The sequence below is a fragment of the Simochromis diagramma genome, unplaced genomic scaffold, assembly GCF_900408965.1.
Source record: "Simochromis diagramma unplaced genomic scaffold, fSimDia1.1 OVJJ01000685.1, whole genome shotgun sequence".
Taxonomy (NCBI): domain Eukaryota; kingdom Metazoa; phylum Chordata; class Actinopteri; order Cichliformes; family Cichlidae; genus Simochromis; species Simochromis diagramma.
In genome coordinates, this window is record NW_024387477.1 from 14,689,027 (window position 1) to 14,714,346 (window position 25,320).

Below are 25,320 nucleotides of genomic sequence, written 5' to 3' on the forward strand. Positions count from 1 at the left end.
AGGCAGTTTGCCTTGAGCTCCATACACATTTTAGTATGCACCAGAGACAGGTAATCATATTTTAATTAAGCTCTTCCACAGAAGTTCAGGTACCTCAGCCTCTGAAGATGAAGTTTTATTTTGCCCTCAGGCTACTTAATAGTCTAACTGCAGTAATAACCACGATTGAATCACATTGATAATTGAAATCCCAGTCTTTAAATGTAGCATCGGGCTGGCGTGCCATGAAAGCAAGGTTCAAGGTTGGCTCCTCCAACTCCCCATGACATTTATCAGTGAGGGAGAGCTGGAACAGCAACATTCATGCCCTGGCCAAATCGCTAACCCCTCTCACTGCATCTGAGCATCTAATCATCCTCGAATCCGAGCTGCTGGATAAATCCTCGCTCCTCCACCATGACTGATTAGAGCTCTCCAGTATAAAATGGCCGCAGCCCGTCACTTAAGGCGGGGCCTTCCGCGGCGGCTGTGGACGAGGACATTGAGCCGCACATCTTCAAAGCTTTCTCCGATCCTAGGCACCGGGATTAAGCGCTAATCTACGAAGATATTTCTTTCTTTTAAATCCAGCAGCGACAGTGGTGAGTAATTGCTATATGATGCATTCGAGATCAGCGCGGCCGAGTCTGATTACTCATAATTATTTGAGCAATTAGGCATTTGCAATTAAAATCTGAGAAAGTGTCCGTTTGATTTGACCCTTCCACCATATTTCTCTCTGGTCTTTTTTGACACTCTCTGTGTTAATGTGATTGGCCTTTCAGCTTCACTAACTCTTTTTAACAAGATGTAGCACTGGTGTGGCACTATAGTGTGTGTGTGTGTGTGTGAGTGAGAGAGAAGAGTAGGGATGGGAATGGGAAAAAGAAAGAGAAAGCGAGACAGCTGAGGTGTATTAAAGTTGTCAGAATGTGGCCGACTATCGTGGTCAATATTTGAGCACAGAGAGCGGGTTTTGTTTGTCTGAAGCGAACAATAGGACAAAAGTAAAGCAAAGGCCGTGGGAGGTCCTCATAAATATGGGTGAGTGTGCATGCATGTTTATGCATGGATATTTCAGCCTCATTTTAATCTGACGAGACTATCAGTTGAAGAGTGAGTGTGTGTGCAGATTAAGCTGCCGGGGATTGCTGACGGGGAGGAAGTGCGCACCGTGTGTGGTCGCAGGTGTTTCTGCATCTGAGAGAACAAGAAAAAAAAAAAAAAAGAAGAAAGAAAGAAATGAGACAAAGGAAAAGAAAGAAAAACGAGAAGAGGAAGAGGAGGAGGGAGAAGATTGGAGGTAGATGAGAAAGAGAGATAATAGGTCAAGAAAAGTACTGTGCTTATGGAAGCGTGGCAAACATGGAGATAAAGGGTACGGATGCAGGATAAGGCCTTGGGGCAGGATGGAGGATTTATTGCCCCTGGCACAAGAGGCCATTCGATAAATTGCCCCTGTGTGGTCGGCACAGAAGAGGGCTGCGATACAGTGACAAAGGTGTTACAGTGGAGAGAGGGTGGTGGGAGGCGAGGTTAATTAAACTCTTCAGTGTGAAACACTCTCATTCATTACCTTCATTAACTCGTTCATTTAATCTGCTCCGGTGTTGGCATTTTATCACATTCAGCCCCGCTGTAGCGTCATACAGCTGATTAGGTTTCATCTTGAACCCCTCCGCTGCAGGGTAACTGAGAGCGAGAGGCTGAGCACGAGGCCACTTTAGGTCTAACAGACACAGCCGCACACAGCAAACAGCACAAACTAAATTAAGTTCACGCTGGACATGCATTTTACTTGATTTTCCACAGCAGAGTGAGTGGATTAGTCTTAAAAGTGGAAAATAAAAACGATTTTCACCCCCAGTCTCCAGTGAACTGTTCTGAGGCAAGGATACAGGCCCGCACAAAAGGGGCTAAGGAGCGCTCCTCAAACGAGCACGAGTGCAGAACTGACAGAGTGAACCAAATTACAAAGAGCAAAAAAAAAAAGCCAAAACTTCTCAGTGGTGTTTTTGCTGTGTGGCTCTTTGCTTAAAATAGACACGGCTTTTACTTTTTGTACCTGGCACAAGAAGAAGAATTTGCTGTTTGAGGGCACAGCGAAAGCAGGCGGCGGTGCGACAAAATGGATTGCATCACGACAAAACATCCCATTTTCAACTCCATTAGGTCCCCCTCACAGTCTTGACACTGTTGTGCTTTTTGCCACTTCACATGATTAATCACGTGTGGAGACTACAGCGAGAACGCGGAAGCCTGAACTGCAGGCAGCTGTGGCTCCACGCTGGAGAAAAATCACAAGACACCGTGACATGTGGAGGCAAAACACTCAGAGAAAGAAAATCAGAGGCTGGAATAAAATAAGACTGCAGCAAAAACTGATAGCAATGTTTTGACGAAAGTAGCGTTGTCCTTGTGGAGTATTCAGAAAGCCAGTATTGAATTTTGCACTCTAGAGGGGTTATTTAAAGGCGAATGCTGATAAAAGCCATTTTTCGCACATGCACTGCAGGCATGAACTTTTCCAGACATTACCCAGCGGGATGGGGAAACCACAGACTGTATATAAAAGATAAAGTTATTGTGCAATTGATCTAAATTTGCATTCTTTCCAAGAGCCAGAAAAGAGAGGTTTCCCCTTTTTGCAAAAAGTATACCGAGATAAGAAAACTTGTTCACTTGATCAATGACCTCAGTAAGTTTTTTCCTGATGACTTTATGGTTTCGGTCCCTAATTTTAAGTCTTCTAAGGTTGTGCAATTAATCTTTCCATAAAAAAAATGGGACTGTTGTGGAGGGCCGCACCAATACGCTTATAAGTGAACTGAAACAATATTGGACAGAATTGAGTTCAAATTATTGGTGCGGCCCTCCAAAACAAAATTAACTGCCCATCCAGTCCCACAGGCTTAGAGACCAGTTGGTGCCTTCCTACCAAACACTGGTTGCTAGGGAAAAATGAGTAGTCTTAACTAGCTGCAATCGGTTCCTGAAACAAACTCCAGGAACCACTGGATTCAATTACTAAGCCACAATCATGCAGGCCTACAGACCAGTTAGTGACCCTCTGGGGGCCACCTATCTGTAGGGAGAAATGTGCATTTCCCCGACTGGGGAGTCACAACTGGTTGGCGCAAGTTGCTGACTGTCAGTAGGTAAACTCTGTGGCAGAGATATATACGCTGCTGCATCAAAAAAACTCACTGCAATTGCCTTGGTTAGTAGCAGATTGGAGTGCTTGCCCGCAGTTTGAGTAGAAGACTCGTCTGCAAACAATTGCCAACTACTTGCAAAGTGATTGTTCAAAATAAAAGTTGTTGCTTACTGCTGAAACCAAGACATTTCAAAGAGTGAAACTTTTACTTTGAAGGCCAACTCTCTCAGTTCTAGAGCTTGGAGATTAGTTTGGTGTGCATGACAACCTGTAAAGCAAACACAGGGAGGCTTTTTTGTTGTTGTTTTGGTCTTTGCAACCAATTTCACCTTGCAACCTGCAAATATACATTTCTGAGGCAGTCTCCAGGCATGTGAGACTGGGGCCTTAGTTAATCTGACTTGATGTTCATTTTGTACATTGGTTGCATGTAGAACAAACAACAAAGCAGAGTTAGCTTCAGGGCGTGGCAGCTTGCTATGGAAAAGTCTCTGCAAGTGTGCCTCTGTCACAGCTGCTTCTCATTTTTCAAGTTCATTTTCAAAAACACCAAGGAGACGATGGCCGGCAAGGCTTAGGTCAATGCCTCACAAGTGAAGCTCACTATCCAGTGAGTTCACGGAGGTTATATCCAGCTATGCTGAGAACACAAATGCCCAGCACGGCCAGAGCAGACATTTAATGATCTTTATGCAGCCAGCTCCTCATTACAAAGTCCATGTGACGTCCACAAGCAGGAGGAATTGATTAGGTAATTGTCGTGAGCTCGCAGTGAGCCAGTGTGTGCCCCCTGTGCATTCTACACAGGCAGCCTAAAACAAAAAATGGAGCCAGTAGCGAGAACATGCCTCCTCCTGCGTTCTACATGTGAACAACAACCCAACTTGATTGTTTTGAAACTGTCCACTGTTTATATATAAAAAAAAAATGACCAAAGAGTTATATTTCGCAAAGATGTCTCTTGAGTTAAAAGGCGGTAGTGAACTTTAAAGATTAAGCGATGTGGTGATGTGGCACCAGGGAAACATGAACCTGTGCAGCCCACTCTTCATCTCTGCTGGGGGCCGGCAGCTCCAGGCTTCATTAGCCACAACCTGCAGAACATGACTGAATCCCAACTGTTGGCAATAAAGCTGAATTGTGGGTAATGTAGGTGCTGGCTTTGACAAGAAAGACAAATGTGTGGAATAAAACAGACAATATCACTGCTTCTGCTGCTGCTGCTGCACTGACTTTGATTATAGAAGTGGTGCATTCTTTTCAAGCACGTCTCAGGTCGTGAGATGACATCGAGGATAAAGCCATGTTTGTGGAGGTCAGCGTGCGGACCATGGCTCGCTGTTGACGCCTTAAGCATTCTTGGACAGTCTGCGAGCCCATGTGTCCTTCCAAACTTCTCCAATCATGTCTAAAGCAAAAAAGTGATGAGTGCACAGTACTGTGGACAGCCTTCCCGCTCCTCACGCTCCTCTGCTATTCTCACTGTTCCCCTCGTCCTTTTTCCTGCTTCACTCTCCCTCTTTCCTCTGTGAAAGTGAGCCAGTGTGCACGGTGACCTTCAACCACACCCACAGGGGAAGGAAAAGAAAAAGAAGAAAGAAGGGGGGGGAGTTAGTTGCAGAATGGAGGAGAGAATAGGATAAACATGAGAACGGGGGTGACAGAGAGGCAGTGGCAACAAAAGGAGGGGTGAGGAACACACACACATAAAAACCAACGCTGAAGTGAGGAAAATGGAAAATCTCTTCTCTCTTGGAAGCCAGCGGAGCGCAGAGCTGAATCTGACAAGAAGGATGACTCTCCATCCCTTTTCTCACCAGTCTGATTAAACCTCTCACTCTATGAACCCAGCACGCTGAGAGCCACATGAGTGAGAGAGCCGAGGACCCGAGCCTTTGCTCAAAGTGCAGGCTGGGGTGCCAACAGATACACTCGAAGGAGCAAGACCTTGAGGACAACGTGACACTGTGAAATTCCTTCAAACTTCATTTGCGGCTGACAAAGGAGCTGAAATTGAATTCTCCAACATGGAAATGAGCCGCACGCCTTTTTTTTTGTATTTTTAAACAGTTTCCAAGCGATTCATTTTTGAGCAGATCCGTCCCAGAAAATTCCCAATCCTTCTCTTTAAGCCGGCTGTAATGAGTTAATCTACAACAGAGGAATGATTTCCTTGTGTGACTAAGACAGTAAGCAGACAGAAGGAAGCCTAATTAAACTTGTAACATCTGCCTTCTGAGCTCTAAATGCGTCTACAGGCTATAAGCATCTCTCGCTCCACTTCCTCCGCTCTTATTTCAGGCAAAGAAGGGTAAATAAGGAATCAGCCTGCTCGCAAACAATGCAACTAATCTTCTCCAAGTGGCATCATCATCATTATTACCATAAGCAGAGACTGTGGTGTGACAGAGTGCTCTAAAATATGCATTGCATCTTCTTCCAGATAAACTTCCACAGCTGATGGTGGAGGGAAGGAGGGGAAACCGGGGGAGGGTGGGAGGTCTGTGCTGGAGCACGTAGCCTGCTTACAAATTACCACCACAACCAAACTCGGACACAGCGTGAGTGAGTTGCTCCTCGTCCTCCCCTCGCTGTTGCACCGCTCTGCCTCTTTTCACACGAGCCATCTTCGCGGGAGGATCGGCCGGGATCGCCTCGCCGCTGATGCTCCACTTCTGACCGACTTCCCGGCTGCTCCGCACAGCCCGAGCCCGGCCGAGCAGCAGCAGCAGCAGCCCTGCACGGCTCTCTGCCCCCGCTGCTATTTCAAAAGATAAATCGACAGCAGCAGACTCCGACACTGCGGGAGGCGACAGATCCAGATCGAGCCTCTGCAACAGCCGCGGATGCAGCCCGAAGGAGGAGAGATTTGCCATGCCAGATCTGCACGGAGGAGGAAATCTTGATAAGTACGAGTCGTTTCGTTTTCTTTTCCTTTTTTTCCTGCTCCTTCAAACTCGAGTCTGCTTGGTGTGGCAGTAGCGGTGACTTTGCCCTCTTACAGCCTCTCCCTGAGCCCCCCTCCTGATGCCTGACTGTATACAAACACCCGTGCTGAGAGAATAAGACTTTTATCGCCGAGCGCGGCTCATCAGCGACAATAAAAAAAAGACTTTACTGGTCACCGACAGCGCTTCTACTTGGCGGAGGAAACGGGGTGGAAAAAAACAAAAAACAACCCCTCAGTACTTGCTGTAAATCAAGCCAGGAAGATCGAGCCCAAGTGCAAGACGAATGGTTTGGGTAACTAAAAGCTTTGCTTTACTTTACTAACAGGCATCCTCGGATGAAGCCACAATACCTGCTGTTAATGGGGCGGTTATGAAACAGGTGTTGCAGAGAAGCGCTTTAATAGAGATCGTTAAAGGATGCAGGACGTCTCAAGGCAGCGCTGCGTGCTGGGCAGCTCCAAATAACCACATTTCAACCCGAAAGAAAAGAAAAATGTGTTAACTGTGTAGAAATACAACAGAGAGACCGTCGGGGAACTCTGGGGCTGTTACCTGATAAATCAACAGATGTTTTAATGTCTGGGGAGAGGATTTATTCAGCATTATGAGAGGCTGCTCACCTCTGACTCTATTAATTAATGGGTTTGCACATAATGGCTCAGATGCTGTCCCGATGCCCTTGGTGCTCCTGTGCCACCTGTGATAAGTTGTGAAGAATTTTTGTGTGTGAGGAAAATTACTGCTCCGCGGTGGGTGTTTTATGGAGATGATCTGTAGGTGCAGACAAATTAATCGTTGCTCTACATGCATTTGTGTTCAACCGGGAATCACCTAGTATTAATAGGAAACAAATGCAAGTGGCAACCCCACCCCCTTTGCTTCATTTCCGTCAGTGTGTGTGTGTGAGTGTGTGTGCTGAAAAGAATTGAAGTGCTTTTTGGATGATTACCTATTCAATAGTGTACAGGGTGTGCACTCATGCCTTATGTGAGGAAGACAAGAGGTGGATACATTTCTGGGGAAAAATGGATTTTTAATGCTAATACGCAAATATTTAAGCTGCACACTATTATGTGCCATCACTCATGCTTACAGTGGAATAGGCTGCCTCACCTTGTCAACAGCAGTGTCACTTCCCAGACAGCAGAATGATGAATTTGGTCATTATTGATGAGCTGAGTGGACACGCGGGCTGTCATCCCGGTCTCTCACTCAGAGCAGAATAAATTACACCTCGTTGACAGGGAGTCAAAACATAAACGCCGGCTGACGGATAGATTTGCAGGGTAAAAATTTAAGGTGCCTGTGGAATAACCCGAAAGCCACGACCTCCTGAAAGCCGGCTGCAACTGTAGATGTGAACTTCTTCAACCCTCCTCCTCCTGCTCCTCTCCTTGCAGGCTGGGGTTGTCCCCCAGGAAACAAATTTAAATTCCAATATCCTCTCAATCTGCGGCTTGGTGAAATTTATTCAATTTTGTGGAAATGATAATCAAGTTTCCGTGTGCGGTGAGACAAAAGGCTTCACAGACAATCAGACATTGCTGGCATGATCCACGCCTGTCCTCCCACCGTCCCTCCGGGGAGATTAATCAGTGGAGATCGTTCCTTTCCTCATCTCTTTGATTCATCGGATTCAGAACAAACCTTTAATGTCTGTGATTCTTCAATAGTCGCCGTGATGAATGCATCTGGATTCATCCAGACCGAGCAGGCTCGTGAAACGCACGCGTTCATGTAAGTGGGTGGAAGTCACTTTCTATCTGCATTTGACTCTTTTCCTTCTTCATCGCTTTCCCCCCCTCTCCCCCTGAGCTTATTTATGAACTATTACCATCATGCAGTAACACTTTATTAGGCATGTAGACAGCCAAAAGGCCTATTAATCTTTCACTTGCAGTCTTATTCTCCTCTTTCTCTCACTCCCCTCCCCACACACACACTCACACACTATCTCAAAACCCTTTTTTCACCCAGTGGAGTTCTTCAGCCCTCTTCAACGATGGCAGAGCTCCTGTTAGTCTTACAGTGGGGGAAGTGATGTGTCTTCCATCGGCAAGATATCAATGCACATTTTTCACGGAGAGACTTTTCTCAGAGGCCGCGATCATGCTGACAATCTCTCGCTCGATCACGCTCAACTGTTGCCGTTAGGACACATCTGAGCTGGTAATGATTTTATATTATAATGCCATCGATCCGGTTGATGGGTTGACACCCGGGAGTGGTGCTGGGCAGATAACAGACAGTCCAGTGGTGTGTGCTGTGCTTTTCAGCTAAATACGATAAAGAGACATTGGTTCGACTGCACTGTAAAGTCAGTGATTATTTCTCATGCTGAAATCAATACTGGGGTTTATACTGTCTGTGGCTGAGATAGGAGCTGTGACAAAATAACGTGAAACCTCATTTTCAGCCAAATTAGCATTGCCAGCCTGCACTCACACGAATGCACAGTGTGTACACAACGACACGAGACGATCGCATCTCTGAACAAATAGCAAAAATATCAATATTCATCCGAAATGATAGGGGAATTTGGGATGATTAAAGGCTGCAGCACAGTATGAGAATAAACACGGCACGCTATAGAGACAAAGAAAAGGCTTTGACAGGGCACCTAGCTGCGCCTGAATGCAATTAATTAATAATGAATAAGCTGAGGAGAAAAAAAAGGATCAGAAACAATAAACAGAAAAAAGTAACAGCTGAGAACTTCTGGGGGAAAAAAAAAAAATCTCTGATCTCCGAAACAGCAGCAATGTTAGGACCTTTATGGAAAATGAAGACTGTTTAATTCAAAGAGCTGCAGAGGAAAAAAAAAACAATTTAATAGGCTTCCCAGCTTGAGCAGCCAGGGTGGATGTAGCTCTGGCCAAAGATGAAGGGTTCTCACTGCTTACTCTGCAGCTATTGTCTTTAACCATAGCAACCAGCATTAAATTGTTTTACATGTTTGTTTTCAGGGGGGGGAATAAAAAAAAACAAAAAACAAGCATGTTCTTATCCTGCAGATTTGTCGGCTTTACTGGGGACAGATGGCACCAAGCACATCGATGTGAGCAGACTCTGAATTTTGTCGATGCAACAGATTTCCCACAGTGCATCTGTGTATTTCTCTTTCAGGCATGGTGCCTACGCCCCAGGTGTGCGTATCAACCCTGGTCACGGTGAGCACGATGGCAGTGGTGGACCTCTACTTGCTGGAGCAGAGCATGCTGGGAGCTCGGGGTCTTTCAGGACCTAGCGTGTGGCAATATGTGGCAGTGTTGCTGGGCGATTTGGGCTTCCTGCTCGCGCTGCGCTTCGTCTCAGCTGGCGTGGTGTCCGAGGCGCGGTCGCCACGGCGTGGATTTGCCAACGCCCTCTGGTTCCTGTTCCTGTCCCTGCTCCAGCTCAAGCTCTTCTTCGTCTGCCACAACTACAGGCAGGAGCGTCGGCCACCTGATCCTCTGGCCAGAAAGACCCTGACGCTGCTGCTGTCCATCTGTCTACCCTCCCTGTTTCTCATCCTGACAGGAGCTGACCACATGACTCCGCAGCGGAGGAAGCAGGAGGTGCGGGGCCGGCTCCTCTGGGTGGTGGTTGACTTGCTGGATGTGTTGGACCTGCAGGCGGGGCTGTGGGAAGCCCAAGGAGGGTCTGCAGCCGGTACTGGAGGGATTATAGAGCAGAGGCTGCCCATTTGGGCTGAGGGTCTGGTTTTCTTTTACTGCTATGCCCTCCTGCTGCTGCTGCCGTGTGTGGCACTCACAGAGCTGGGAGCCACTGGTCTGCCAGGACAGAGGGGACCCCGCAAGGAGGCTTTGTACCCTTGGCTTAGCTTGGTCACTATCAATATTTTCACCTTAGCCCTGAGGGGTGCAGGGATGCTGTGGTATAGGGACCCCCGCGTGTCCACTGTGTTTCTGGGCAAGAACCTGCTGGCTCTGGCTGTGAAGCTGAACTCAGCCTGGGAGAGACATAAACAGGAGCGCGGTGCTGCAGGAGGCGGGACTGTGGCAGGAGCAGAACCGGGAGACTCGACCTTGCCAAACACGGGTACAGAGCAGGGAGAGGGCCAGGCCCAGGGGAAGGCTCCTCCCTCTAATTATCACACACTGTCTCATTCTCAAAGCCACTCGCTCTCCCACGTCAGCCTGGAGCCCACAGCGACGCCTTTAGGACCCTCTTTCATCTCCCATGAACTTTAGAGAATCACTCTGAACGTGCACGCGTGCACACAGGCGTGCACCACAACCACAGTGAAAATTCACGCTGGTATCACATCCAAACAGATAACTGTACTGAATTTCAGTACAACAGCGGAGGTTATAATGCGGAACTGTGGAATTGCATTTGGCAAGTTTGGCTTTGTGCACATCTTGTTGTGCTCAGAATAATTCTAAAAGCAGTGCCGTGATTTGTGGATGTGTGTTTTTAAAAGTCAACACTGTGAACCCATCTGTCAGATTGTAAAGACTTTTTCAGAAATGTGTGCTGAAGTCTGCTATTGTTCATCGTGGTTTAATCTTGATTTCGCTGTCATCACGTTTGTGGAATTGCATTGTCAGATTTGTTTTTTTCCCCCCTTTTTTTAAAGAATTCTGCTTTCCTGATAAATATCTGCTATCACTGATTCATTGCAGCCGTTTAGGGGCGAGAAACAGAAATTTGTTGCACAGATTCATGAGGTTTCAGGAAAGAAAAAAAAAAATCAGACTCGACTCTCTTCTGCCAAAAGACCATTAGATGCCAAAACACAGCTTCTGACCTTTCAGCGTACATTTTCTCACTTCACTTCACAGTGCAGAGAAACAGCAAAAACTTTAATACACAGAAGTGGTGATTCATTTTTTTCCTTCAATACCACAGAGCCAACATTCAAAAGCCATCTACCACTAAGAACTCTTCACCGTGCTTCAGTATGTTAATGGACAGTCTAACCTGATGACCCTTTAAATCAAAGTCTAATCACGATTGCAGGTGATTCTACTTTAAGATTTCCTTTTTTTACATGCTGGAAGAGGTACAATTATACAGTTTTTCACAATATTGTAATAGGATGAGGATCTCAGATTTTTTCCCCCCGTTGTATTCTATAATAGATTCAATTTTCCCATGACTTCCCAGATATATTCTGCAGGGTCCCTGCACCAAGGTTGTTCTCTCATTGATATTATGTACTAGTTTGTCTTGTCTGAAAGAAAATGTTAATGAGAGGAATCAGTCACTTTGTCATTTAGTTGGAGTGAAAACCTGCAGACTCACGGGCATCACCGTAGAACATCTCTAAACTTTGTTTACAATTTTTATGGCATGTTTTATCTAACTTAAATGCACATGAGTTAGGTAGACTTCACTTCAACATCTGGCAAATATACAAATGTGTCAACGTTTCCTGTTTAAATAATCCAGCAGCAATTTTAACAAACAACAAAATGTACGCAAGTCAAGTTGCCAGCTACAAAAGACGCTGTTTGCAGTAATGCAATCTTTCATCGGCTGGGCTTAAAGGTGGGCATCGAGCATTTTGCGTCATCTTTGTGTACAGTAGAGCTCTTTTTTTACTAAATTGTTTACCAAGACTGAATACCAATGTAAGTAATCCCTTTAGAGGTTCAAAATACATTTAAAACTCATGTTTTTTGTGATCTCTTCTTGTCCTAAAGTGTCATTTGTTCCAGCCATGTATCCAACCGTCAAATGTCTTTTTTCATTTTCTATATAAAAAAAAAAAAAAAGAATCATCTTTTTAATTCCATTTCAAAAATGGGTGAATCCATTCATTCACAAACTTATCAAACGTGGGAGTGTGGGTCAGAGCGGCAGGCGTAAAGGATGTACAGTACAGTCAAGTGCCTTGTTTCCTCATGGTGCAACGAGCCCCTGGGTTGTCGTACACAATATGTGTACCATGTGGAACTTGGACATATGCCATGTGTATACTGTGAAGTTATTCCACAGCTGTTTTCAGCTACACCTCCAAGACAGACCGCAAACTAATAAAGTATTTCATAGTCGCCTAGTGTTGACAGTTCATTGGCCATTACAAAGAGGCATTATTGGCAGAAAATCACGCGCACACACACACACACACACACACACACACACAGAAGGAGTCGGTCCAAATTATTCAAGTCCAAGAGACCTCAGAGGCAAATAATCGCCTCCTCCTTGCAAAACCTCCACTATATTAAAGTCAATCAGCTCTCATTGTGCAGTCACAGGAAATTGCATGTTTTTATGTTGTCCTCATGCTGAACTGGTTAAGCGAATGGAAGCCTCCCGAAATGTTCTCGGCACAACAGCGCGCTCTTTGCTCCATGGAGCGGCACACTGACGAAAGGCCGTCATTTATCACAATTATGCCAGCGGCCCCATCAGCTCGGATCCTCTCGCGGTAATCCTTGAGTGTGCTGTTGTGTTGTCTGCCGTTAATGCTGAGAGAGGGAGAAGTCTTGATGTGATGGGGTGCGCATGTCAAGAGTTGTAGTAAGTGCGTGTGATGTTTTTCAGAGAGAACTGGCTCTTTGCTCACAGCGGCTATGAATGCACCCATCAGCCTGTCCTCTGAGCTTTAATGGTCCTATTAATTGAAATTGAGGCTATTTGTCAAAATGCAAGTGCTCATTCTCGCTGCTTTATGCTTGATTTACAGGCTGTATTTACAGGATGTATTAAGACTAATGTACATGCTTCACCACAGAAAGAAATTCATTTAAAGTTTCTGTGGGGAATTTTTCTCCAGTTCAGATACACTTTTAAGGAAAAACCACAGAGGGATATCGAGTGTAGTAGACAGCATCCAGCTCTCGCCTACCCTCTTTCTTTCATCTCCCTCTACTTTGCCCACTCTACATTTCAAACACATGCATTCTGGATGCAGTCCCTGTTGGGCACCTCTTCATATTTCTATTATACTAAAAGCAGCAGCTACATAGGCAGCTGCCTCTGCAAATGACTACCTCCTAGAATTTGTTACACCTGTTAGACTCTGAATACAATGCTCAGCAATTTCCCTCAGCTCCCACCAACTCCCATAACCTGAAGAAAAGTGCTCGAGCTGCGCACCTATTTCCATTCTTCTTTTGCCGCTCTTTCCGGTGCTCCTTATCCTTCCCTTCCTCTCGCCTGTGCTAATTTCACTCTAGCCTGTAATTATTCTCATGTACCAGAGCTGTCACTTTTCCCTTTTTTTGTCTTGTATTCCTTCTTTTATTTTTCTCGTTTGTTTAAATTTGCCCTGCAGCCGACAGGCAGCCTACCTCTCTGCACTTCCCCTGTCAAGAGTGGTTAGTCAGAGACAAGGAGGAAAAAAAAAAAAGCTGAGGGGGAGAGGCTGGCTAAGATTAAAGGAACGGGGCTACTGCCTGAAGCAGAGTGGCTGCTGACTGCCATTTATTTAGCGTTTGCTCCACACACCCAGTGAGCTTGATGGAACAAGAGAACAGACAGAGACAAATACACACAACACGCTGCTTCGACAACAATGACATCTCAAACAGTCCAGAAGGAGGCACCTTTAGACAAACATATGGCTTTGTTTTGCTTGGTTGAGCACTTCGTTGCAGCCCATCTCACCTCATTACCCCTGACGCGGCGACAGCTACAGTATGCCTACGAGCTCATACCCATCTCTTCTTGCAAAAAAAAAAAAAAAAAGAGACACATTTAACAGACAGATGTCTAAATCATTCATCAGAGCACGCACACCATCAGCAATGCTGCTTTTGGAGAGAACTTCAAAGTATACTCTAACAGAAAGAAATGATGCAAAAGAATCTGAGACTCTTATGATATGCAATGCAATAGTGGAGACAAACGCATACTAATACAGGTCTCAGACGTTAAGGTGACATTTACGTAATGCCGAAATTACATAAAGTCAAAAAAAAAAAGAAAAGAAAAAAAAGAACAAAGGTCGAAATGATCAGCCACTTAATAGAAAGTTAGATACTAACCACTTTGAGAATTTAAAAAAAAATCGTTATGTCAAATCAATTAGTGCCAATTTGCTGATAATTACACTTTTTCAAATTTGAAGATTTGCTGCAGTTCTGTATTATACTGCACTCTAAAAAGTGTGGGAGGAAAATATTAAGAAAAAAAAAATAATGCCAGCGTCTCCCTGTTAAAGTAAATATGACTGTATCATGAGTATGAGCATCAATTAAGCATCAAAATCAACTTAAGTGTAATTTATGCAGGGTAGTCTGTTTCACAATAACACCGAATTAGATTATGCTTATTGTTGCATCTGCGTGTAATCATTCATCCGTGGTGCAGCTGTTACAAATGGGGATCATTTGCTACTTTATAATTTGCTAGTCGCACTAAACCAAGTAATGTATTATGATTAATTTCCTGACTGCATCCGTTATCCTTTTTCTAAGCACACCACCCTCCTCAGCCCCTGCCTCTAGGTCTAGGTCTACAGAGGAGACACCGGGGCATTCCCAAGCGAGCCGAGGGACAATCTTTCCAGCGAGTGTCAGGTCTCGCTGGGTCCCTCTTCCTGTTGGCCTGAAATATCTAATCTAAGAAGTGTCCAGGAAGCCTCCTAGACAGATATTTAAACCATGTAAGCTGACTCATTTCGTTTTGGAGAGGCAGCGGCTCTACTTTGAGCTCCTCATCCTATCACATCCTTTATTAAATCTGCAAAGAAAGTAAAGCTAAAAAAGCAGCAGAGTAAAAAGTGTTATAAATTTGAAATGAAGATATGTGGAAATAAAATGGAATTTGTCAAAAGTACAATTAACTCTTCACTATACCTCGATGTAGCACTACAGTAAGTAAATTTACTTGGTTATTACTAAATTTAATCCCGTTCTGGAAGTTGGTCTGATACAAAAGATTCAGCCAGTTTGTAAGCTTTATATAGGGCACACTATTTAAGTTTCTTTTGTCTACCCAGAGCAAGCAAGCTGCTTTGCAACCCACCTCCTTCCTAGTTCCACCCTCATGTGTGTTTGACCTTACTGATGTCATAGCTGTTTGTCAGTATGAGAGCTGCTTTGTTATCTGCTCGGGTCTTACTGTTGCTGCTCTCCTCTGGTCTGGCTTTCTGCATGTTTATGAAAAGTTGGGGAACAGAGCCAAACACAAATTACTGCAGATGGAAATAACAACCTCCCTTTTACTATAGAGGTCCTGACAGCAATGCAGTTTAATCCCTTAAGCCCTACACTATCTGTTGTTAAATCTATACCTGAAAAACATCCCCAGATTTGTTCAGTAAGAGCTGTAAAAATGAAAGTCAAAAATTGATAACCCAGGGCTGTTTGGATAAAAGTGACTTGGAAGACTTCTGAAATATAGCCGTCGTCGTGTCTTCGTCATCGGTGTATTAGTGACCTTAAAGAATTCCAGAAAAAAAAAAAAACATGGCCTTTTTAATTGTGCCTAATCGAAACTGTAAATTAGTGACAAATACCACCCATAAAGTATCCCAGCTCCTCAAAGGGCCACTTGGGCATGCCTCCAAAAGCACGCAACCCCCCACAGGGATTTCAATTTCTGGTCTGTATAGTCAATTTTTCTATTCATGACAAATGTACAGAGGTTAATGGGAATTAAATTCTCTTATTTAAATATTCCGCAATGTGTTTAAACCGCACACTTTACTAGGTACACCGGTTAAACTGCTTTATAAAACTAAGATTTAGTCAGTCAATCACATGGCAGCATTTAGGGCGCGTAGACACGGTGAAGACAAAGTTCAAACTTAACGTCAGAATTGGGAAGATTGGTCACTAAAGTGATTTTGAACACGGCATGGCTGTAAATGGCAAAAAGGTTGTTCTGAGTACTTCAGAAACTTCGGATCTACTGGGATTTTCCCACACAGCTATCTCTAGGGTTTGCAGAGAGGTCTGAAAAAGAGAAAATATCCACTGAACACTTGTCATTGTCAGAGGTCAGAGGAGTATGGCTAGACTGCTTGCAGCTTGTAGAAAGGCAGTAGTAACTCATAACCCCAAGTTACAACCAAACTATGCAGAAGAGCATCAAATGCACAAAACATTGAACCTTGAAGCACAAGAGCTACAGCAGCAGAAGACCACACCCATCAGCTATGAACAGGAAACTGAGGCTTCAATTCACACAGACTCACCAAAAGTGGACAAATGATTGGAAAAAGGTTACCAGGTCAGATGAGTCTATTTCTTATTCTAGATTTAGGGGCGTGGCTATTTTCATTGACGGATGAGTGAGACTCCAGGACCGTAATGTTCAGTTGTTCAGGTACGTAGCTTTTGTTTTAAGCCCAAATTAAGTAGCCAAAATTAGCACCCCATTTAATATCATAAAGATTTACAGATGACCCTTCTTAGCCAAGTAAAGTGGTTTTCTACCATTAGCTGATAAGTTCCCAGGTCAACCGTGCTGTCTAAATATAGACTACCTCCAATTATACCAGGATAGCCGGACCAAAAATGCACCATACAAGGCTTCAAAATTGCAATCCAAAAACCTGTTGATGGCATCAATTTACATTATATTCATCTATCCATTGTCTTCCACATATCCAATTCAAGGTCATGGGGGGCTGGAGGTTAACACAGTGCTCATGCAGTGAGAGGCGGAGTCTATCACAGTCTAACACAGAGTGGCAGACAACCATTTACACCTATATCAATTTATAAATCACCAGTAAATCTAACATGCATGTCTTTGGATGGTGACAGGAAGCTGGAGTATCCATGCAAATATGGGAAGAAAATCAATTCCCACACAGAAAGACCCCAATACTGGATTCCAGTCCAGTACCCTCCTGCTGTTCCTGCACCAAAGTACTATTTCCAGAAACAGCACAACAAAAGCTAGATCCATTTTGTTACCAAGTTACCATACTTTGCAGCCTTAAAATAAATTAATAAATTAACAAAAACTGTAGGTGTTGTATTTTTATAACAGTTGAGTTATAAACAGGATACAGTGAGCTCCAGGCTGACTATCTGACGACACTGTACGTTGTGTGAGATTAAGGTATTGATTCAGTATATAATATACAGATATATAACCTTGATTCCTAAATAGAACTACATTTGTCTCATGTTGCAGCTACTGCGTATTTATACTGCAACCATGAAATCAAAACCTTTAAATGTGGAGGTTAAAAAGAAAGCTTTAAAAATAAAAACCAAGTGTGGTGTGAGAAAGTAAGAAAAATCTCAAATTAATCGCATAAAATAGACTCAGTGGAGTCTCGTATGCATTATTTAACACAGTTCGTGCTCAAACAGAATATTCTGACAAGATACAGCGAGGAACAAGTGTTCAAAGGTGAAACAGGCCATACAAACAAAGACAGGCAGAGAAGACGAAACTGCATACTTGGTGAGGCTGGTAAAGAAACCACTATTCTTAGTTTCGGCGTCAGAGTGAGGTGTCAAAAATCCAAGCATCTTTAAAGGTAGCAAATTTGAACCGTAACATCTTTGGGAAAGGAAACGGTGCTTTCAGGGAGAAGAAAACTTTAAATATATATATATATATATATATATATATTTTAAAAAAGCCATTTTCCCAGTGATGCAGATACATCAATACTCACGTTACTCTGACAAGAAGATGTTAGAGAGGAGGATGATTGCTCATAAATACATGATTGCTATTGTTTGAGTCTTTATGCATGTCTGATGGTTAGCTGCCAGTAAAAATATGTCAACTGTCAGTCACAAACACGGATCTTTCTATTAAAAAAAAACAAAAGGAGTTTCAAATCAAATGCTTCAAATTTATAATGTCTCATGTTAGACACAAAATTAGACAGAAAGCTGTAAAGGTTCATTTTCAATTAACCTTTGAAGCTCCCAAATTGCTCCAAATGTGCCAGATGTAAAATCTCAATGACCTTTAGAGTTGACTGACAGCCAGAGCGAGTTTCTTAATTCGCAGCTTTAGCTCAGGGGAACTCAGGGTCTCCAGTGTAGCTGCAGGGGAAGGAAGCTTTAAATATAATCGGTAAAAATCTTAAAATCAATTATACATCTAACTGGTAAACAGCAAAGAGAGGATAAAACTGGGTTTTCCCAGTCTCTCTACACATGGTAGCAGTTCAATTTTGGCTTCTATATTTCTGAGCAGATGATAAAAGATGGTAGATGAAAGCAGAGATCCTGTGGCTCCAGGGTGCAGTGGTTAACATATGTGCCTTACATGCGAAAGCACTCCGGTTCAAGGAGACACAAACCCTTCCTCAGGGGGTCAGAAGCCCGAGCACTCCTTGTGCCAGATCAATGTTTGTGACTCGTGCCAGTCCCAAATGCACAGAAATGGAAGGGTTGTGTCAGGAAAGGCATCTGGTGCAAAATCTGTGTCAAGTCAAATATATGGATCCAGCCACTGTGCCAACCACTTGCACAATGAGAGAGCAGCGGAAAGTGCTCTCAGATGAAAGCATAGATCCACCACTTACTTTATTTTTGGACAGAAAGAATACGATTGTTTGTTTTCCAGAAGGAATCATCATTGCTGTACTACAAAAATAAAGCATATTTTCTAAAATCTGTATTAACATCTTAACGTGACGATTATCAGCTCTCAAGTTTATATATCTAAACCTAAGCAAACAGTTGCTTGTTTACACAACCCACAGATAAGGATATAAATAGCATTCATTTGGAGTTGGAGTTTTTAAAAATCCAATATTCCTTCTGGCCATTCAGTTGTACATGCTTTAAAAAGTTCACGAGCAAACTGTGCCAACTGTTTCTGTTTGGTGCTGAGGAGGCAGTGTGCAGCACTGGTTTTTAAATCAATTATGGGACTGTAAACACCACTATAAGAGCAGCAAAACTAAATCAAGGCCAGAAGCAATGACTTTAACAATGCCGAGTTTCTCTGTAGAGCCGAGAAGCCCTGAAGCCGGAAACAAGTTTTATTCCACTAAATCATGTGAGCTGTTATTGCGGGTTTAAGACAGTCCTTCCTTTTCATTTCTAAAATCGAGTAACTGAAAAACTCACTAGACTGTAGGGGAGAAAAAATTATGTCATCTGCATAGAAACAATACAGATATTATGTTGGAAGGAAATTCTCATTAGCTTATTAATACAGATATCTAATCACATGACATGTCAAAGGTTAGTGGGAGTGATCTCTGCCTACACAGATTACTAGAGCTACCCTCGGAAAAGCTGATGGTCATTAAGTCACGACTTTATTCATATATACTGATGTGTCGTTAAGAGTAAAGGGGTCAAGTGTCATATGTAGGGGAGAAAAAGTTAAACATGTAGACATGGTCAAGACAACCTGCCGAAATCTAAGTGACTTTGTACATGCCGTGGTTGTTGGTGCCAGACAGGTTCGTCTGAGTAATTCAGAATACTGCAATTTTCCCACAAAACCATCTCTAACGTTTACAGAGAATGGTCTGAAAAAGAGAAAATATCCAGTGAACAGCAATTGTGGGTAAAATGCATTGTTGAGGCCGGAGGAGAATGGCCAGACTGCTTCAAGATAACAGGAAAGAAACAGTGTCTTCAAATAACCATTTGTTACAACGTCTCTGAACGCACAACACAAGCAGACGAGCTACAGCAGCAGAAGAGCGCAGAGGGTGTCAACCCTGTAACTAAGAACAGAAAACTGAGGCTAGACTTCGCAGGGGTTCACCAATACTAGACAATACAAGGCTCGAAAATCATCGCCTGGTCTGACGAGTTACAATTTCTGTGTCAGAATTCGACATAAACAGCGTGAAAGCAAGGATCCATCCTGGCTTGCATCAACGGTTCAGGCTAGTAGAGATTTAATACCAACTGAGCATCGTTTAAATGTACGGTATTGTTCCTGACCATATCCATCCCTTTATATCCAGGGTGTACACGTCTTCTGATGGCTGCTTCCAACACGATAACGCACCATGTCAGAAAGGTCGTGCCATATCAAAATCAGATCTCAATCAAGTAGAGCACGTTTGGGGTGTGAACGGGAGATTCATATCCAGCCAACAAATGCAGCAACTGTGTGCTTTGCTATATGAAAATCTATAAGAAAAACACTGACCAATGTTTTTTTTTTTTCAGTGATCAAAACGCTACTGCGTCAACATCAAAAATCTAGCATTCAAGCTGTGCAATAGGATTGTATATTTTAATCAAACACATAAAGTGTGAGATCAGGATGCCAAAATAATTAAAAGATTTGGCTTTTTAGCGTAAAAACAATTTTATCAAATAAATTAAATTACATTTTATTCATATAGTGTCAAATTGCAACAACCGTTGCCTTAAGGTTACTTATATTGTAACTTAAACCTACCTACATTATCACAAAGAAAGCAGAGAAAACCCCAACAATCATATGAGCCCCTATGAGCAAGTGCTTTGGCGACAGTGGGAGGAAAAAACAGCCTTTATACAGGAAGAAACCTCCAGCAGAACCAGGCTCAGGGAGGGGCAGCCATCTGCCACGACTGGTTGGGGTTGGGGGAGGAAGACACGACATTTTTGTTAGTGTGTTGTCATTATCTTTGCAGATCAAGTTAGCTTATTTTATTATTAAATAGGAGAAAATATTTGTCATAGAGAAAAGTGTTTAAAATGATCTAAAATCTTTGGGGTTTAAGCCCCAAATGCAAGTCCCGGCCTGTCATAGAGACCAGGTTAAGTTAAGCTATTCGTTACTAACCCTGGTAAGTAAATGAAAGACCTGCATTTAAGCTATTAGAAGCAGTGCGCAGCCACCAGATTTTTATGTTGTGGTTAATGTTGTTCAACTGGTGACAGCAGAATATAGAAGAGCTACAGTAATGGTGCAGCTATTGATGATGTCATCTAAGAGAAATACAATATTTTCGATTGATTTCACTTATAAAGCTACCTTCCGTGATATTATAAATCATGTGGCGCTCGCTTTTCTGGCAATTATGCACATTTTTCCATTCTCTTGTCTGAGTGTCGTCGTTATGTCACAGAGATGGATTAGCTGTGAGAATTGATCTGGTTTCCAAGTGTGCAACAGCATCCACGGCTGATGAGTACTGTCCATTAAAGAGGCTAACTGACCCATTTGTATGTAGAGAATGAGCCTTTGGGTTGCTTTCTTTCTATCTCTCAAAGGACAATTAAACTTTAATTCCTCAATGGCTATTAAAACTGCAGCAGATAGAACCTTTTATGGCATAAAATAAAATCTAAACTTTACAAGAAAAATTCAACGCAGATGCAATTTTGTGATCAGAAACAAAGAGGAGGTTAATGAACAGAGCATCAGCAGTGAATGGCCAAGTAAATTCTGCCTCTGCTATTCTGATCCGCTCTCTTCACTTTGATCATTGCTCATTGCTCGAGGACTGCTGACTTATTTTATTATTGTACCGGCCAATTCATAAATTTTTCTAGTCAGAATTGGCATCAGTGGGGAAAAAGTTGTAGTGGTGCATCCCTGAGCAATAAAAAACAAGACTACCTCAGCTGTCTCTGTGGAGCAATTGAAGCAGAAAGAAGTACAGAAGAACTTAAGACAAAACCTTCGCAGGTTCAATCCCTTTTCATCAGCCGGCTTGTAAAGAGTGAGGCTAATGTATATGGACAGGTGCTGCTGTGGGTGGAGGCGTTGGTGTGTTTGGCCTGAAAACTGTGAGAAAATAGTTGCAGACTGAGGCAGTGTGTGGCACCCACCTGCACAATAGAGCTGTGCGACTAGAATAAGAATGGGAATATGAATAGGGAGGAGAAGGAGGTGGAGGTGGGGATGTACGATGAGGTGACGGAGGGGAGAGAGGCAACTATGTGACTGTCAAAGTGAAAATAGGAAAGGATCGGGTTGCTTTGCGGTTAACGAGTGCTGTGTTCAGAAGGTCGGTTGATAAAATGAAGCACTGCTCCTTCAATTAAGTTAATACTTGTGATTACTCAGAGCGAACAGATAGAACAAGAAGTGAAATCAGGAGTAATTTTACCTGTCCCAGAATGGGGCCTAGCGGAGGTCCAGGGGCAGCCTGTCCTGACCTCACTATAGCCCGGATTACATTGCCTGTATCCAATTTCTTCACGGCCTTGGCTGCTTTGGAGATCTTTGACATCCTGGTCTGTCTGGAAAGTCTTAAATCTTCCTCCAAGTCAACTGAGAATCCATCCACTGAAAATGCACAAGAAAAACAAACAAATTAGGTTTTTCGAGCATATACAACAGCAACAAATCATTCACACGCCAGGCTCATTAAAACATCATACACCCAAGTCGATACGAATACCCAGAGGCAAAACCCGAGCCTTTCCCTTCTGCAGCGGGCGAGTAATTAAAAAAATCTTTGCCTTCGATCGGCTCAGTTAGAGCCACTTTCCTGGAGGTGTTTGCAGTGTGGATCAGCAGCTGAGTGAGATGCCTGCCACGTTGGAGAGCCTAAGAACTAGCAGGATTTAAACTTCACTAAGAAGAAAAAAGAAAAAATCATGGAGTGCATGCCAAAAACGCCTCCATCGCCTCACTTCTGTTTGAGACTTAACTGTCTGTGCTCCGTCAAAGCTTCCCCTGCATCTGTAGAGGTCAAGGATAGAAGAGGGATGTGTATTCATAAAAATACACAGAGAAGGTGCGGATGTGTCACCGCCTCGTACGAATGCAAAGAGGGGTCGGCTCTCTTCATTCCACCTTAAAATGCATTTGCCAAATCAGGAGACAATTAGCAGAGTGGGAAGAATGGCCTGAACTCCTGGCCTTTCTCTGGGGAAGCAAAAGACATAAAAGGAGTCTTATAATCCCCTGCTGGAATAAAAGTGATACTGACACAGCTGTAGGAAAAAAAAAAGGGGGGGGAGGCGTTTGGGGGGAGATCATTGACTGGAGCCAAGGGACAAATACAAGTTTTAAAGTTGAGACTTGTGATTCAGGGGAACCCTGCATTCAATAAAAATAAGTACTTGAGGGGAGGGAAGGGGTCCAGCAATGATTCATTGTAGGCAACAGAGGGTATCCAATTAGATCAACAGAAGAGACAGTACCAGAAAGATATATGGGACCTCACGCTGCTTCAGAGCAACAAACAGTGGGAAGCTACACCCAAGAAAAGTTGTGATTCTGTGTGGATTGCTGATTATCCAGCAGCCGTTAAAGTGCAGCCACTGTGAGGCAATATTTGTAAGGGCATTAAGGTTATACGCACGCTGCAGAAAGAGTCCCAAATAGAATCCATTTAGTCTGGATTCCCTGAATAGCTGTCTTTACAATGTGACTCACATACGCTGCTACTTTTCTGAGGTCAATTTCACAGTACTCACCTAATGTGCTCAGCTACTTCATTGTAGAAAATTGTTGGCAGTCAGATCAATTTTGGAGGCAGTTAAAAATGCAGAGAACCAGTATGCATTAAATCTGAAGTGAGAAAAGCCACTTCTGTTATCAAACAATGACTCATGAAAAAGTCATGAATGCTTAACTGGCAAGCTTAGCTAAATAACTCAAACATCAATTTGACAGAGGGGGGGGGGAAAAAACACAATAACTGACCAATAAAATGACACACTGCACCATCCACAGAGAGTGAGGCTTAACAGTGTGGTGAGGGTTGCTGTTCCTAAACAGTTAGGGCCAGCATCACATGTTGGGTTTAATTCCAATTTGGAGCAAAGGGAATAACGCCTCTACGAGCGGGGAAATGACAACGTCATGCTTTAATGCACCGCAACTCCAATCTCTGTTGGAGTATGAATAATAAAACTGCAGTTCCCTCGCAAAATGAAATCACTCATCACAAGGCCAAGCAGTGAACGCTGGAGAAGAACTGACCTACATAAGGCAACAAAACTGCACTGACTGTGCGTTTCATCCAGCACAATTTACATTAGAGTCAAGGAATGAAGCTGCATTAACAGCGCAGAAGCAGGAAAACATGGTTCAAGGCTGCATGAAAAGCCTCAATCAGAGCTAGCTTAATGCTTTTGCTGTGAATAATCAAATCAAAGCCAAAGTAATCTGAAAGGAAAAGACACAATTTTGAGCTGCTCTTTAGGCGGAATATTACATTCCTACGGCAATTACTGGCAACAGCTTCGTTGATAACAAGGAGTAGACAGAAAGAGCAATTTGTTTGGGCCGCGCAGAGTTACTGCGTGAGAGCACTTTGTTAAAACATGCTTGATAAATGACGGGCCACAAACCCAGCATTTAAATCACCGCCTAATAGAAGAAGGTGAGGTGAGCTATAATAAAGCACAAACCGAAGCAAATCTGGGACAATACTCCAAATTGCCACTTCGGCTCAAATTCATAGCTCAGTCGCAAAGGTATTCCACGTGAACGTGAAAACAAGTCTCTAATCGTCGACTCGTACAGTCGGGCTTAATAAAACAGCCACGGTGACCAAAATCAGAACTCTAAAAATAATACTTCCAAGAAAATCTGGAAGTTTTCCAGCTCCCCCCGCCGCCTGTCGAATAAACTACCACTGATCGAGGGGAGGCATCTTTGACAGAAGTAAACATGTCAATAAAACTGAGCACGCTGGAGGAAAAGCTCGAGAAAAATTCCACCTGTCATGATAATATGCAGGTCTACACAGACTGTTGTCAAAAGATCATCTGAAACCAGACTCCTATATTATATCACCTGCTCATTAATATGCCTGCGAAATTTCTACAGGCTATCACAGAGCAGTATCAGCAGCTTCTGTTTTGTGTTTCAGCATAATTAAAAGTGACTCAATTTCAAGGGTAACGCTGACTTTGATTAAAGAAATTAATCAACTTGGTATTAAAAATGTGGGCTTAATTGCACGGGCGAAGCCCACCGCTGTTTGTTGTTTAGGCTATTAGGTTCTCTTTAGTCTTAATTAGGAGGCAAGCCAAACTGTAGTCAACATCAATGAGGCTTCTAAATCTGTTATTTATTTACAAGTGAAGGTTACGGGTATTGATTTTCTATAAAATGACAGTCTTGAAAAATGGACAAAATGGTCTCGAAGCAGTGTGTTTAGTTTGAAAGTGAATGCTCAATATAAATGACACAGACATTGTATCAGCCTGGAGGAAATTATGTCTTTTTCTTCTTCTCTCTACATCTTTTAAATCTTTTAGTTGCACTCTGATGAAATAAAAGCTGAACAGTAATTCATTTCTCAGTAGGATCTGGTTTCGTACCTGGAACAACACCTAATCAAGAGCAGTTCAATAACCTTTGTTGCACATTATCTGCCTTCCCGTTTTCATATCTCCGCAAAATTAAAACTAACTAAAAGAAGTTGGGGGAGAAAAGAACAATTTCCCAGCTGCACAGATTGAGTTTCAAATGAATGAATAT

General features: G+C 43.2%; 2 protein-coding genes across 3 annotated transcripts in view; one reads left to right on the top strand and one right to left on the bottom strand.

Moving 5' to 3' along the window:
* Window positions 1-25,320, bottom strand: part of mrpl11 (mitochondrial ribosomal protein L11) — a 58,190-nt gene that overhangs the window by 17,554 nt on the left and 15,316 nt on the right. The window contains exon 2 of the mRNA XM_040015296.1: window positions 21,986-22,164. Coding sequence (XP_039871230.1) covers window positions 21,986-22,108 — 123 coding nt within the window. The 5' untranslated portion in view covers window positions 22,109-22,164. The remainder of the gene's footprint in view (window positions 1-21,985; window positions 22,165-25,320) is intronic.
* tmem265 (transmembrane protein 265) lies at window positions 5,645-12,089 on the top strand. 2 transcript variants are annotated; one of them, XM_040015294.1, is made up of 2 exons: window positions 5,645-6,379; window positions 9,214-12,089. In XM_040015294.1, the coding sequence occupies exon 2, from the start codon at window positions 9,216-9,218 to the stop codon at window positions 10,278-10,280; it is 1,065 nt and encodes a 354-aa protein (XP_039871228.1). In that variant the 5' UTR covers window positions 5,645-6,379; window positions 9,214-9,215; the 3' UTR covers window positions 10,281-12,089. The 2 variants fall into 2 exon arrangements, with proteins under 2 accessions (XP_039871228.1, XP_039871229.1); XM_040015295.1 differs by having other exon boundaries at window positions 5,645-6,045.